Source organism: Eptesicus fuscus, chromosome 5 (genome assembly GCF_027574615.1).
Source record: "Eptesicus fuscus isolate TK198812 chromosome 5, DD_ASM_mEF_20220401, whole genome shotgun sequence".
Lineage (NCBI taxonomy): Eukaryota > Metazoa > Chordata > Mammalia > Chiroptera > Vespertilionidae > Eptesicus > Eptesicus fuscus.
In genome coordinates, this window is record NC_072477.1 from 23,377,003 (window position 1) to 23,390,606 (window position 13,604).

Here is a 13,604-nt window from a genome sequence, read left to right on the forward strand (position 1 = left end):
CCTCTCGGAGACGCTCCGCTGCTCCAGGCTGTGGCGCAGGCACGGTGCCAGCACCCCCACAAGCCGGGAAGTCCCCTCACACAGACGGGCAGACAGAGCCAGAGGCGGGCAGGTGCCCAGGGCCACATGGTTGGTCGGCAATGGAGGGGATGTGAACCCGGCCCAGGTCCGCTGTGGCCTCCAGGCCCTGGTTCTTGGCCACCCTGCCATGTGCCTCCATGGAATCCTACCGCTCCCCATCACGGCTCACGGGGTCCCCATCACGGCTCACGGGGTCCCATCACGGCCCACGGGGTCCCCATCACGGCTCACAGGGTCCCCATCACAGCTCACGGGGTCCCCATCACGGCTCACGGGGTCCCATCACGGCCCACGGGGTCCCCATCACGGCTCACAGGGTCCCCATCACAGCTCACGGGGTCCCCATCATGGCCCATGGAGTACCTATCACGGCCCACGGGGTCCCCATCATGGCCCATGGAGTACCCATCACGGCTCACGGGGTCCCATCACGGCCCACGGTCCCCATCACGGCTCACGGGGTCCCCATCACAGCTCAGGGGGTCCCCATCACAGCTCAGGGGGTCCCCATCACGGCCCACGGGGTCCCCATCACGGCTCACAGGGTCCCCATCACAGCTCACGGGGTCCCCATCACAGCTCACGGGGTCCCCATCATGGCCCACAGAGTACCCATCATGGCCCACGGAGTACCCATCACGGCCCACGGGGTCCCCATCATGGCCCACGGAGTACCCATCACGGCTCACGGGGTCCCCATCACAGCTCACGGGGTCCCCATCACAGCTCAGGGGGTCCCTATCACGGCCCACGGGGTCCCCATCATGGCCCATGGAGTACCCATCACGGCTCACGGGGTCCCCATCACGGCTCACGGGGTCCCCATCACGGCTCACGGGGTCCCCATCACTAGTATGTCAGGGCCCCACACACCTCTCCACCGTACCAGAAGGCCACCCCCACACCCCAGCCCAGCCCGCACTTTCCTGAATATCACATCCTCACACCACGCAAGTGCTCACCCCTGTGACCTTCCTCCAGCAGCTCCGCACGCCTGGGACCCCCTCTTTCCCAGTGGGGACAACGGAGGGGGGAGGGGAAAGGGGGAGACGGACGCAGAAGCAGTGTGTAAGGACAATCTTTCCTGACCCCCTCCCCTCACTGCCCTCAGTCAGTCCACAAACACTTACTGAGTGCCCATCACATGCCAGCAAAGTCCAGGGGGCTGAGAGCAGGAACAAGGAAGACCCGGCCCTCCAGAAGTTTATACCCAGTAGGCCCTGCCAGTCAGACACAACCACCGCCGCCCAAGAAAACTGCCCTAAGAGTGGCCGCAGGCACAGTGAGCTGTGGGCTGAGCTGTGGGCGGGCTGAGGGGGAACAGGGCTGGCTCAGTGGGGGGCGAAGGCTGCGGGAGCGGGAGGGGTGGGGGAGGGCTGTCGGGGGCTGACCCAGACCAAGGCCCGGAGGCAGCCCATGCTGGCTCGGTGTGCGGTGCCGGCCTCTACCCCGTCCTTACCCGGAGGAAGCGGGCAGGGCTGCGTGTTACAGGGCTCCACCTCTGCAGGCTTCCGCAGCTGCAGGCTCCCGCAGTGGCCGGGTGGCCCAATGGCACACGCCACCTGCCGTCTCCGAGTGCCCGAGCCGCAGCTCTTGGAGCACTAGGGCCCATGGGTGAGAAGAGGGCACACCATGTATACAGAGAACACCATGCTCAGGAGCGGCCCCGGCGCAGGGAGAGAGCTCGAGGGTACCCACAAAGAAAGGAGGGGGGGAGGCGGAGAGGAGGGAGGGAGGGAGGGAGGGAGGGAGGGAGGGAGGGAGGCAGGGAGGGAGGGAGGGAAGGGGCCTGATAGTGCATGTCAGACCCAAGGACAGGCATATGTGCAGCCACCACCAGAGACCCAGGGACCAGGATTGGGGGCAAGTACTCACTAGACTCCAGGCGCCCACGTGCCAGGCCTGGTCACTGAGGCGGGGACAGTCGTCATGCACACAGGGCTCAGTGAGAGGCGGCTGGTCCTTAAAGGAGCAGGCTGCGGCATGCAGCAGGGACCCCTCATCGCCCCGGCAAGTGACGCTCCTCCTCCGGATGCCGGCGCCGCAGCTGACAGAACACTGTAAGGACCAGGCCGTCAGCGGCAGCTTGTTCTCACCCCGAGGAGCCACGCTGGTCAGACAGCTGAAGCGCCCTACTGGCCATGCCCAGCTCCCAGGACCAGAGAGGCTGAGTCACTCCCCTGAGGTCACACAGCCTGAGCCATGCATGCCGACACCAGGCTGAGGTGCATTTTCCACCTTCCCTCGTTTGCAACTTCGACAAACAAACGTCGGTGTCAGAAGCCACGGCCAGCAGCCCCGGACTGCGCGACCCCCTCCCTTGCCCCCAGCAACGTGCCCAGCTGCCTCTCCTGCCTGGCAAAGCCTTGCCCGCCCTGCCTGGACCCCCGAGGGGGACGAGCACGGGAGCAGGAGAGGCAGCCCACCCAGCAGGTGACTTGATTGGATCTGTCTCCTCGGCAAAGAACAAACCGCCCAGCCCTCCCTGGGCCCCAGACGCAGCTTCTGACCCCCGCCCTCCCCCGCCCGCCCGGCCTCACCTCCCCCCAGGGCTCCTCCCGCCAGGCTGCGCAGCGCTGCAGGTTGCAGGCCTGGGTGGTGGCGGGCTTCCCCGGCAGGCCGGCGCACTGGGCCTCCTCCATGGCCTCCTGGCCGCCGGCCCCATCGGACCAGACGCAGTAGACGGAGCGGGACTGGGAGCCACCTCCGCAGGAGGCCGAGCAGGGTGTCCAGGGCCCTGTCTTCCAGCTGGCAGGGAGCAGAAGCCGGTAAGGCTGGCCCGGCAGCCGGGGCGAAGCCCAGGCCCGAGGGGGTGCCCGCTCCCACCCACAGGAGTGGACTGGAGGCCCCACCCCCACCCCTGGCCCATCCTCTGACCTTCCCGGCCTGTGCGGGAGGGGGGGGGGCAGAGAACTCAGCACAAAGGCCAATACCCGGGCCCCCTCGCCATCTCCCCCCTCTGCGTGCTGGCCCCTGCACCACGGAGCCAGGCGGCCTCCCTCTCAGCTTCCCTGTCCTCACCCGTGCCTCCCTGTGGCCTCTCACCAGGTCCTGTCACCCCCAGCCAGCTCCAGTCCCTCAGGGTCTGACCTTGGTCGGGGGCATCTCCCCGAGGGGCCGTGCTCGGCCATGTGTGGAGTGGCCCTGCCTGGCCCTGGGGCACAAGGACCCAGAGGAAAGGCAGCCCCCTCCACACATGCAAAACCAAGCCCCACCCTCCCAAGAGGCCAGCTGCCACCAGGGCGGCGCCAGCCCTGCGGGTTACCTGTTCCCTCCGGGCCCAGCAAGGCGCCAGGCTCGGGGGTGCAGGTAAGAGGTGCTCTGTGCACGAACAAAGGCACTGCAGGCACCCTCAGGCCCTCTGCCCAATCCCTGGCCGCCCTGGGCACCTGCCGAGCCAAGCCCCCTGCCGGCTCAGACAGACGGGGCCTCCGGTCCCTTCCCCAGCCCTCCAGCCTCCAGCCTGGACGCCCAGGGCACTGTGTGCGCCCACAGGGTGGTCAGAACAGCCGGGCCTCGTGCTCAGGCTCCTCCACTGCCTCCCCAAGCAACAGCTGCCTCCGCCCCCACTCCAGCCACAGCTGCGGGGAGCCCTGGGTCACCCAACCTCTTTGCTCAACACCTCAAGCAGCCTCGGCACCCCAACCCCTCCCACCCAAGTGCTTGGGCCCCGTCATGGGTAGAGGGGCTGGCAAGGGCCTCACCGCTGGGTCTGCGGGCAGGAGTGAGGGCTGCAGGGGCGGTGGGTGGCCGGCCGTGGCTGGTGCTGGCACATGTGGTCAGGGTAGACCTCATTGTCGATGGTGCAGAACACTGGGCGGGACTGGTGACCTGCAGAGGCCCGGCCGTGGTGGGAGCTGGTGAGGCAACACTCACCAAACGCCCTCTCTGGGCCAGGCACCCCGCTGGTCACCTTGATCAACCTCAGAGGACCCCGGGGAAGTGCCGTCATCATCTCCAATTTACAGACGAGGCAACTGAGGCTCGGAGTTTTAGCTACGAGTGACCAATGTCCCCTACCCCACCCCAACAGCTGGTCATGGGCTCCAGGTTCCGCCTCTACTGCCATGGAACCTTCTCCTAAGAGATCTGGTTCTCCTAGCTTCGGTGGGGGCCCTTTGTGGAGCCCCCCGGCCCCAGCGTTTCTCCAAGGTGACCCCAGGACCTGCAGATGTCTCAGGTACTTGTCCACCTCCCCCGCAGGGCCGTGGCCTCACCTCCGCCACACTCAGCACTGCAGTCGCTCCACGAGCCGTGGCTCCAGCTGAAGCCGGGCCGGGGGGTGCTCAGGGGCAGGTGGTACTCGTAGCGCACGCCGGGGCTGGACTCCTGGCTGATGAGCTGCGCAGGGGGGGTCCTCCTTGAGGCCCGTGGCCGGCAGCTCCCCCCTCACCTCGCTCCCCAGCCCTCCTGCCGGCCCGGGCCCGAGGTACCCGCCACGGTCTCCAGGGGACCAGGGGCCCCCTTCACCCCAGGGGTCTCTCCTGCCAGCCCTGCTCACCTCGATGACCAGGGGCTCCGAGGTGGGGCCGCGGGCATGGAGCCGCTCCGGTGCCAGGTCCCCCTCGGCACCCCGCTCGTAGTGCAGGATGGTGCTGGCCACGGGCAGGGCGCGGGCGGCCTCGATGGTCCAGTGCCCGTTGAGGTAGTACTCACCCTGGATGCTCTTCACCGCTGCGCAGGGCGAGCCCCCCGCCCGTCAGCTGCCAGAGCCGCCAGCTCCCCTGCCGGGGCCCCCACCTCCCAGACCCAACGGTCCTCACCCAGGAAATTCCTGCTGGCAGCCACCTCCTCGATGCGGATGCTGGTGGCCCCCGCGGGAACGATGAGGATCTGGTTGTAGCCTGGGGAAGCGGGGACACTCTGGGGCCACTGAAGCCACAGGGGGGAGCCGGCCCGGACGGAGGGCACCATGCGCCCAGCTGCACAGATGGGGTCAGGGAAGGGCAAGCAGGAGGCCGCAGGGCCGGGCTGCCTGGGGATGAGTGTCCCCAAAGAGGAGACAGCTTTGCAAAGGCCAGTGGGGGGCAGGGGGGCGGGGGCAGGCTCGGGCACCCAGACTGGCTGGAGAGGGCAGATGGGGAAGGGACGAGAGGGGGCGTTTGGGTGGCAGCAGAACAAGATTACACGGGATGCGCGGGCAGAGGTGGGAACCATCAGGGGCCCACGGGCTCCTGTGAAAGGGTTTGGCCTCACCCTGAGCCATGACCCCGGGCCTTTCAGGCATGACCCGAGCGCCAGGTCAGCCCTCCGTGCCATGACCACTGTGAGCCAGAGCAGCAGACGGGCAGGGAAGGCACAGGCAGCAGACCTGGTCTCAGCCGTCTGGGGACCTCCGGAGGACCCCACCTCTGCTGAGGTCACTGACGTCAAAGGTGCCGGTGACCGGGCGGCAGGTCGTGCCGTCGCCCCCACACTGCAGACACTTGTCCTCCTGCTTTGACGAGTCGAGCTTGTGGTCACAGCCCACCGCCTGCCAGGCAGAGATGGCGGAGAGTCACCGACACACCAGGATCCCAGCCCTGGGTGCCCGGCCGGGTCAGGGAGGAGCAGTGACTACAGCTGACCCTGAAACAGCACAGGTTGGAAGCGTGTGGGTCCACTTACATGTGGATCTTTTCCAGTAAATAGATTGGAAATTTGGGGGGGGGGGGTTGCAACAACCTGAAAAGCCTCTCAGATGAACCACGAAGCTTAGAACTGTCAAGGGCTGAGACCACGTGGGTCTGGCCTGTGGCTGACAATCCACCTCTCCTGCCTGCTGAGCGCCCCTCTCCCCTTCTCGGGCAGGAACGCCTCCTTTCCTTTGGGGACCATCTCCCCCACAGAGCTTGGGTAGAGCTCCCCAACAGTGGGTTTGGGCAAATGGAGGGGCTGCAAGCCTCGCTCAGAGAATGGTTGAGAGGAGCCCCAAGTTAAATCAGAGGCAACCCAGGTCACTGAAACTCCTGGGAACGGAACACCCTGTCCCGGGGAGTCGTCAGGCTGGGACAGCCGAGCCTGGAGCGGCTGGGCCGTCCCCACACCCCAGGGGAGGAGCCTGCCTCGTCAGATTGCGGAGCCGCAGGAGGGAAAGAACACAGGCAAGGAGAGAGGTTTCCGCAGGCAGGCAGCCAGCCGTCCCTGGTGGCTTTTTTAAGTCCGTTTTAGCTGGGCTCTGTCACTTGCTCTTACTGTGGGGCTAGCGTTTTCATGGGGGAAAGGTAAGAAGGTCATCGGGCATCTGTGATGAGAGGCAGCGGAGAAGCTGGTCTTGAGAAGACATCCAGCTCACGGGGGCCACTGGCGCTGCTGGGGCCGGGGACGCTCACCCGGCAGACGCCATCCACACAGACGTCCCGTTTGCCAGGCTCGCAGGGCGTCCCGTCCACCACGGCCTCCCTGTGCTTGTAGTAGAAGCTCTCCCCCTTGGGGATGCAGGCCAGCTCACACTTGTTTGGGGCTGGGAAAGGCAAAGGGGAAAGCAGAGATCCTAGTGAGGTTCGGGCCTCGCCTAGCCACAGCGGACCATGGGCAGGGCCAGAAACACACAAACTGGGGGTGGGGGGCGGAAGGAGCCCTTGGAGCAGCCCCCCCTAAGGGGCTCAGAGTCCCACTCCCCTCCCAGGGAGAGGGGATGTTCTCCACAAAACTGCTGCATCTCTGGAGCTCAAGTCTAAGGAAATCCCAGAATAAGGAAAAAACTAGACACCGGAAGGGGTCTATCTCAGCATTATCTACGCTAACCCAAGTGTTAACAATCAGGGACTCTCTAAAGAATGACCTACCTGTAGGATGTTATGCACATTAACAATTTTGTTAAAAGTTATAAAAACTTGCCTGGCCGGCATGGCTTAGTGGTTGAGCATCAACCTATGAACCAGGAGGTCATGGTTTGATTCCTGGTCAGGGCACATGCCGAGGTTGCAGGCTCAATCCCCAGTAGGGGGCGAGCAGGAGGCAGCCAATCCATGGTTCTCTCTCAGCACTGATGTTTCTCTTTCTCTCTCTCTCTCTCTCCCTTCCTCTATGAAATCAATAAAAATATATTTTTTGAAATTTATGAAGACTTGCCCTGACTGGGTGGCTCAGTTGGGACGCTGTCCTGTACCCCAATGGGTTCAATTCCCAGTCAGGGCACATACCTAGGTTGCAGGTTTGATCCCCCATCAGGGTGCATTCGAGAGGCAACCAATCAAGTTTCTCTTACCTTGATGTTTCTCTCTCTTACTCTCTCTCTAAAAATCAATAAAAAACATCCTCAGGTGAGGATTTAAAAAAGAAATGTATGATGACTATACAGAAACGTAGGAAAATGCTTATCACAGAATGCAAAATGGTACTATGTCATAATTACAACTATGTCAACACATAGAGAAAATGATGTGAAAGGGGCCAGAATGAAATGTTAGCCGTGACCCCAGAAAAGAGGTGGGGTCAGGGTCATTTTTTTTCTTGTTTTAATTTTTACATCGATCTAAATATTTTACACACAGTTTCAAGAGCCCGGAGTGCTAATAGGATTGTCGTAACCTCCACAGCCAAGCAGGCACCCTCTGTGGCCCTCGTTCACCTTCTCTCTGTGTTTCTACAACATGGATGTACTGAAATCGTTTTCAGCACATTCCTCAGAGTTCAGGAGCATCACCGCCTTCCCGGGCAGGACCGGCAGGAGCCGGGGACCACCAGGCAGCAGGACTGTCCTGTGTATCTCCGGCTCCGGTGAAGGGTTGTAATAACTTCAATATTGTTGTTGTGTTTTTCTTCCTGAACTGTATTCTCTAAAAATTAACAACCTCCATACACTCTCCTCAAAGCTACCCAGAGCAGCCGGGGCCCAGGGACCCTGAGGACCCGGGCTCCTGCCCACCGGCCTGCCCCCTCCCCGCCCTCCCCTCCGCTCTGTGCCAGGGGGTCAGGCCACAGCCAAGCTTTGCATGAAAATGCACATAGTGGGGTGGGGGTGGGAGGGGGCAGATGGGGGTGCTGGGCTGCTCGGGATTGTCAAACGGGTGAGAAGCCGTGTGACCCGCAGGGTGCGGGTGAGGCAGCCCGCACAGCCGGGGGCGCAGGGACACTCACCCGCGTAGTAGGGCAGCCACCGGTACCGGCGGCCCTGGAACTCGCGGCTGTCGAACTCCCCGCACTGCTCTGCCCGGAAGTCGCGGGCACCTGGGGGGCAGCTCTGCGGGGGCAACGGGGCCAGGGAGGGGAAGGTGGGGGACCCCTGGGCTCTGCCCGCCCACTGGTCCCCGGGAGGTCGGGTCCCCGTCCCCCCAACGCCTGCTATTGCTTCGGGGAGGCGGAGCGGCCCCCGGGGCTCCCCTCCAGGGACGGGGGGGGGGGGGGGGGGTTGGGGCTGTGCAGGGCGAGCTGTGGAAGCTGTCCTTGCTGTCACTGGGGGGTAAGGAAGGGACTTCCCGCACCCGCGCACTGACAGGAGGCACCCTGGGCCTGGATGTCGGGGGGGGGGGGGGGGGGGGGTCCTAGGAAGCTGGCCCCCCTCCCTGCGTGGGCTTTACCTCGATGTGGCAAAAGCGGTGTCTGCGAGTGGGGCCCACGCAGCTGGAGCCCCCATCTCTCCTGTGGGACAAGAGCACCAGTCACCCAGCACCCCAATCCTTCACAGGGTGCTCCGGCCTCGGTGGGACTCCTCTGAGGGCCAGAGAGGGCAAGTCCATGTGTGTGTGTGGGTGTGGGGGTGTGGGGGGGTGCCCACACTCATAAATCCCCTCAGTGCTAGTGGGTGCACTGAGCCCCTCTTGTATCTGGGAGGAGACTCAGAGCCCAGCCGTCCTGGCGTTTGACTAACTGGGGCCACTCTGCCTCTGAAGGTAAATTTCCAGAGAAGCCCCAAGTTCTGCTCCTGGGGGTGAGACAGGGTGTAAAACCCGCACCCGGTGAGGTTCTTCTGCCCCTTAAGGAGCACCAGGCACTTAGAACAGTATCTCACTTTTGTCCTCGCACAGGTGCTCAGAAGTGACTCAAACCCACTGACGGGCAAGGTGTCATCGCCCCTTCTCTTGTGCCCACCCCTCTCTAGCACCTATCAGGGCCCAGGACACATAGTAGGTCTTAAGTCACGTGAAGGGAAAGATCTGTACTTGACAAAGGCTGGAGGCAGAGGCACTGCACAGGTTAGCGTCGTTGAAGATTATTAGTTTGACGGGAATTCACGGCACCTGCCGTGGGCCTTCGCTGCATCGGGAGCCAGAGACTCGGGGGCGGATGAAGCAGGCGTGGCTCCAACGCCCCCGAAATACAGCTGACGATGGCAGTCAAGCGGAAGCACCCGGGAAAGGATTGGTTTCAAAGACTCCATCCAGGCTGCACCCAGGACAAAGCTACTGCATGGGGGTGCCGCCCGGATGGCCAGGACGCCTAGCCCAGGACCCAGGGGGTCCCTACCCCCCGCCCTGCTTGAGCAGGCTGCCCCGGCCAGCCCCCCTACCTCTGCGAGGAGCAGAAGCGCTCCCTGAAGCTGATGCCCCCTCCGCAGGTCCGGCTGCAGGGGCTCCAGTCCCCCCAGGGGCCCCAGCTGTCGCTCTGCCGCCTCACCTTGGGAGCCTGGAAGAGAAGACGCGCTCAGGAGCCTGAGTCAGCACTCCGAGGCCCACCAGGGCACCCAGAGGCTCACGCCAGCCCTGCCCACAAACAACACCCCCACCCAGGGAGGGCGACAGGGGCGCTCTTCAGGACTCCGCAGCACTGCCAGAGCTTTCACCAGAAGGAGCCGGAGCAGGTCTTCCGTCTGTCTCAGCAGCCACCACAGCTGCTCCGGCTCCCTGGCGATGCTACCCACTGGCCGGTGCAGAGTCCGATTTGACAGCCACGGTGTCTGCAGACTGCCTGGCAGGGAGCCCTGGGTCGGCAGCGCAGGCTTTTCCAGGAGGGAGCCATAAAGGCAGGAAGGACAGGCGTTCTGTGCAGGTGCACCCGCAGGCAGCGCCGCGCTCCACCAGGGCCTAGCGTGGAACAGCCACGCCACGCCTTGTTCTTGCTTCTGCCGTGTGCGGTGACCGCGCTTCTGGAAGGGTCTGTGGTTCTGGCCTATTAAAATACGTTAATCTAATCCTAGGAGGGGCTGGGGGAGAGGTTGTGCTTCCTTCCTGCCCCTCTGGGCAGATTCCCAGGGGTTCCCCAGCGTCTACCTTCCCCTTCTCCCATTGTAAGAGAATCCTTGACTCTTAGCTGGACAGCAGGCTGGACCCATCCATTTCCCAGACTTCCTGCAGCTAACCGTGCTGTATCAGTCACTCTCAGCAATGAGATGTAGTGTTGGGCAGCAGCCGCCAGTCATCTCAAGAGACAGCTTGCACGTGCGTTTGTCCTTTTTCCTCCTCCTCCTGTCCTCCTCCCTGTTGCTTGGAAAGCCGGTGTGATGGCTGGAGTCGGAGCAGCCTGCTACACCATGAGGTGACTCAGGAATAGAGGCTCCAACCAGTGAAGCCACGATAGAAGATCCTCTGCAGGTCTGGCTCCAGGGGTTCCAGTCACCCCAGGTGTGAGACCAAACAAACCTGGGCTTCTGACCTCTGGGGAGTTAGTGGGACAGGGATCACCTCTCTCTCGTTGAAGGACTGTCATTTGCGACTCCGTAACAACAATCTATCCTCACAGATACAAGTTTCCCACCAGGAAGATCTGACACCCTGCAGCTGCGATCAGACGCCCACCGGCTACACACATGTTCTCTCGTGTAACCCTCAGAGCAACCCGACATCCGGGCACACGCTGCTCGGTGTTTCTAAGGGAGAAAGTACCTGGCAGGACCCTTGGCTGATTTCACCGCACAGCCAGCGGGTGGGGGGTGGGGGGGCAGTATTCCCACAGGGCATGGAGGGGGAGGCGGAGAGGGAGCCACGCATCAACAAGTGGACACAACAGCAGGTCAGCTTCGCCCCAGGCCTCTGTCCCCCTGCCTCACCGGGGGAACCCAGTGAGACACAGCTGAGCCCTAAGGAGCTGGGCAGGTGTTGGGCTGACCACTGCTTGCCAGGAGGCAGAGGTGTGTGTCCTCTTTGCTGGAAGGGACTTTATTTTAGGGCATCACCACCTACGAATCTCTAGGGGGTGGGGGGTGGATCACTCCCAATTTCCAGAGAAAGAACTCAAGGCCTAATGTGGGAGAGCAAGCTCCCCCTCCCGCTGCGAGCCCCCAGCAACGTCACAGGGTCTCAGGCGAGTTCATGCACCCGCAGTTCACCCACAGCTCAGCTCGAACACCCCTGGTGCCGAACGCCTAGGGATCCTGGCTTCACCATAGAACCAGCACCCTGAGTCACAACAAACCACACGAATGGGCTGAACCACACACAAAACCAAGAAGGAAGGGCCAGCCAGACCAAAGGTCTTCGCTTTCACTCTTCACGTTATTTATCCTTCGCTTCTAGCTGGGACAGAATGGCCAGGCTTCTGAACACCAGTGAGCCGGAACAGCAAGGTGTTCTCTCAGCAAAATTTAAACCGGAACCCACTTGATCAGGTTTCTATCTTAAAGGGGAAGATATTGCCCTAACCGGTTTGGCTCAGTGGATAGAGCGTCGGCCTGCGGACTGAAGGGTCCCAGGTTCGATTCCGGTCAAGGGCATGTACCTTGGTTGCGGGCACATCCCCAGCAGGGGGTGTGCAGGAGGCAGCTGATCGATGTTTCTCTCTCATGGATGTTTCTAACTCTCTATCCCTCTCCCTTCCTCTCTGTAAAAAATCAATAAAATATAGTTTTTAAAAATAAAGGGGAAGATATTGGGTATAGAGGGTGGAAGGCGACTTTCCAGGGGCGAGGACGGGGTGGGGGGAGGACTGGCCTGACACGGGCCTTCTAAGTACCAAGCCTTCCAAGCATCCCCTGGCCTCACCCTCCCGGCACCCGTGAGGCAGGCACCCACTGGCCCAGGGCCACCCGCAGGCGGGCCTGGGGGGCCCAGCCTGCCAGATCCGGGGCCGCGCCCTGTCCACTGCTCCACACTGTCTGAGGGAAGAGAGCGCGTTCAGCCAGGAGCGGTTCGGGCGCATTTATTTCCTTGTAATTACCCAAACCACCAGCTGAGCCGACGTGGGAAGCCAGAATGAGCTGGTCCCGTCCGCCCTCACCTGGCCTGTCCTCACCTGCCTCCTGCTGCTCTCAGCACCCCACCCACTCCTCCTGCAACTCCCACCTGGGCAAGGAGCCCCCTTTCCCAGGGGGACCGGCTGCCACAGGGAACAGGTGGGAGGGGTCTGAGAGAGAGGAGGTGTGTGGGTGGGAGTCAAGGGGGCTGGACAGGCATGGCCTCAGGAAGCCTCCCCCCACGGGATTGGGGGTGGGGGAGGGGCGAAGGGGCGTGGCGGCCGAGCCACTCTGCTTCATCCCTTCTAGCTCCTCTGCTCACTGTGCAAGCTGACCCCTGCCCCACTTGAACAGCCCGAGAACAGCTGGGGGGCCCTGTGGTGGGCCCGGCCCCAGCCAGAGCCAGAGCCAGAACCAGAACCAGGGGCCGCAGAGCAGTGAGCCTGGCCCACACCCTCCCCCAGACAGTGGAGGAGGGGGCAGGGGAGCTCTCAGCCCCGCAGGCCCAGCCCGGCTGAGCTCCCCCATGCTGAGCAGCGCGGAGAAGGCTACTCAGGTGTTCCTACAGGAGAGAGCGGAGAGAGCGCTTAAGGGCCCAGGACACTGTGAGCCTTGGCTCCTCTCATCTGCCCGGCAACCTGCGGGCGGGCATGATCAGCCCACACTGAAGGAATCTGGCCTGCTGACTGGCAGTTAGTGGGTGCCTCTGGGTTCCACCCTGGGGGTTTGAGGCTGGTGCCGTGAACCCTTCCACTGAGCTGCATGCACCCCGGGACCAGGGGGAAGCCTGCCCAAGGACCGGATGTGGCACTTAGGGAGCAAGGACCATGCAGAGCTGAGTGTGGGGACCTGGCCGGTGGTGGAGAGGACACGAGGAAGGAAGGCTCTAGCCCACGACGGCTCGGCGGCCGGTGCTGGATCGGCGGGGCTTTGGCGGCATGCTGGCTGCCACCGCTGCCTGCCCTTGCCTGCCCTTCGGGGCCTTCTCATCCTCAGCTCACACTTCCCCAGCATCTGCGCCCACCCACCCCAGGCAGCACTCCAGCCCTTCCTCTCCCTGCCTGCCTCACTGAGGAAGGGCAAGGCTGAGCGCCCCCCAGCGGCAGGGGGGCCTGGCTGCCCCTGTGCCTTCCACGCTCGGCTCTGCAGACCCTCCCCTCCCTAATCGCAGCTCCCTCAGAAGATTCCCTTATCTCAGGATCCACGTATGTTCTCCAGGGAGCCCTGTCCTTGGGGCTCCTGTTAACGAAACAGCTACGCGGATCACCAGTTGGCTCTCTGTGCCCACTCTCTACACTTGTACCAGTGAGGTGTCCACTAGCACCGTGTGGCTACTCAAATTAGTTAAAATCAAATTTAAAAATTCAGGTCCTCAGTTGCACTAGCCACGGTTCCTGTGCTCAACAGCCACGTGGACACAGTGGCTGTCATTGGAAAGCACAGGTGGAAAACATTTCCAGCATCGCAGGAAGCTCTATGGCAGCCCTGCTCCAGG

The 13,604-nt window shown here is 62.8% G+C and overlaps 1 protein-coding gene across 1 annotated transcript in view; it reads right to left on the reverse strand.

Annotated features, from left to right (window-relative positions):
• Positions 1-13,604, reverse strand: part of PAPLN (papilin, proteoglycan like sulfated glycoprotein) — a 36,236-nt gene that overhangs the window by 22,117 nt on the left and 515 nt on the right. The window contains exons 2-13 of the mRNA XM_054715934.1: positions 9,512-9,627; positions 8,583-8,643; positions 8,143-8,245; positions 6,393-6,523; positions 5,431-5,554; positions 4,845-4,925; positions 4,583-4,755; positions 4,299-4,422; positions 3,786-3,912; positions 2,622-2,829; positions 1,957-2,139; positions 1,541-1,682 (exon numbers count right to left, since the gene is read on the reverse strand). Coding sequence (XP_054571909.1) covers positions 1,541-1,682; positions 1,957-2,139; positions 2,622-2,829; positions 3,786-3,912; positions 4,299-4,422; positions 4,583-4,755; positions 4,845-4,925; positions 5,431-5,554; positions 6,393-6,523; positions 8,143-8,245; positions 8,583-8,643; positions 9,512-9,627 — 1,573 coding nt within the window. The remainder of the gene's footprint in view (positions 1-1,540; positions 1,683-1,956; positions 2,140-2,621; positions 2,830-3,785; positions 3,913-4,298; positions 4,423-4,582; positions 4,756-4,844; positions 4,926-5,430; positions 5,555-6,392; positions 6,524-8,142; positions 8,246-8,582; positions 8,644-9,511; positions 9,628-13,604) is intronic.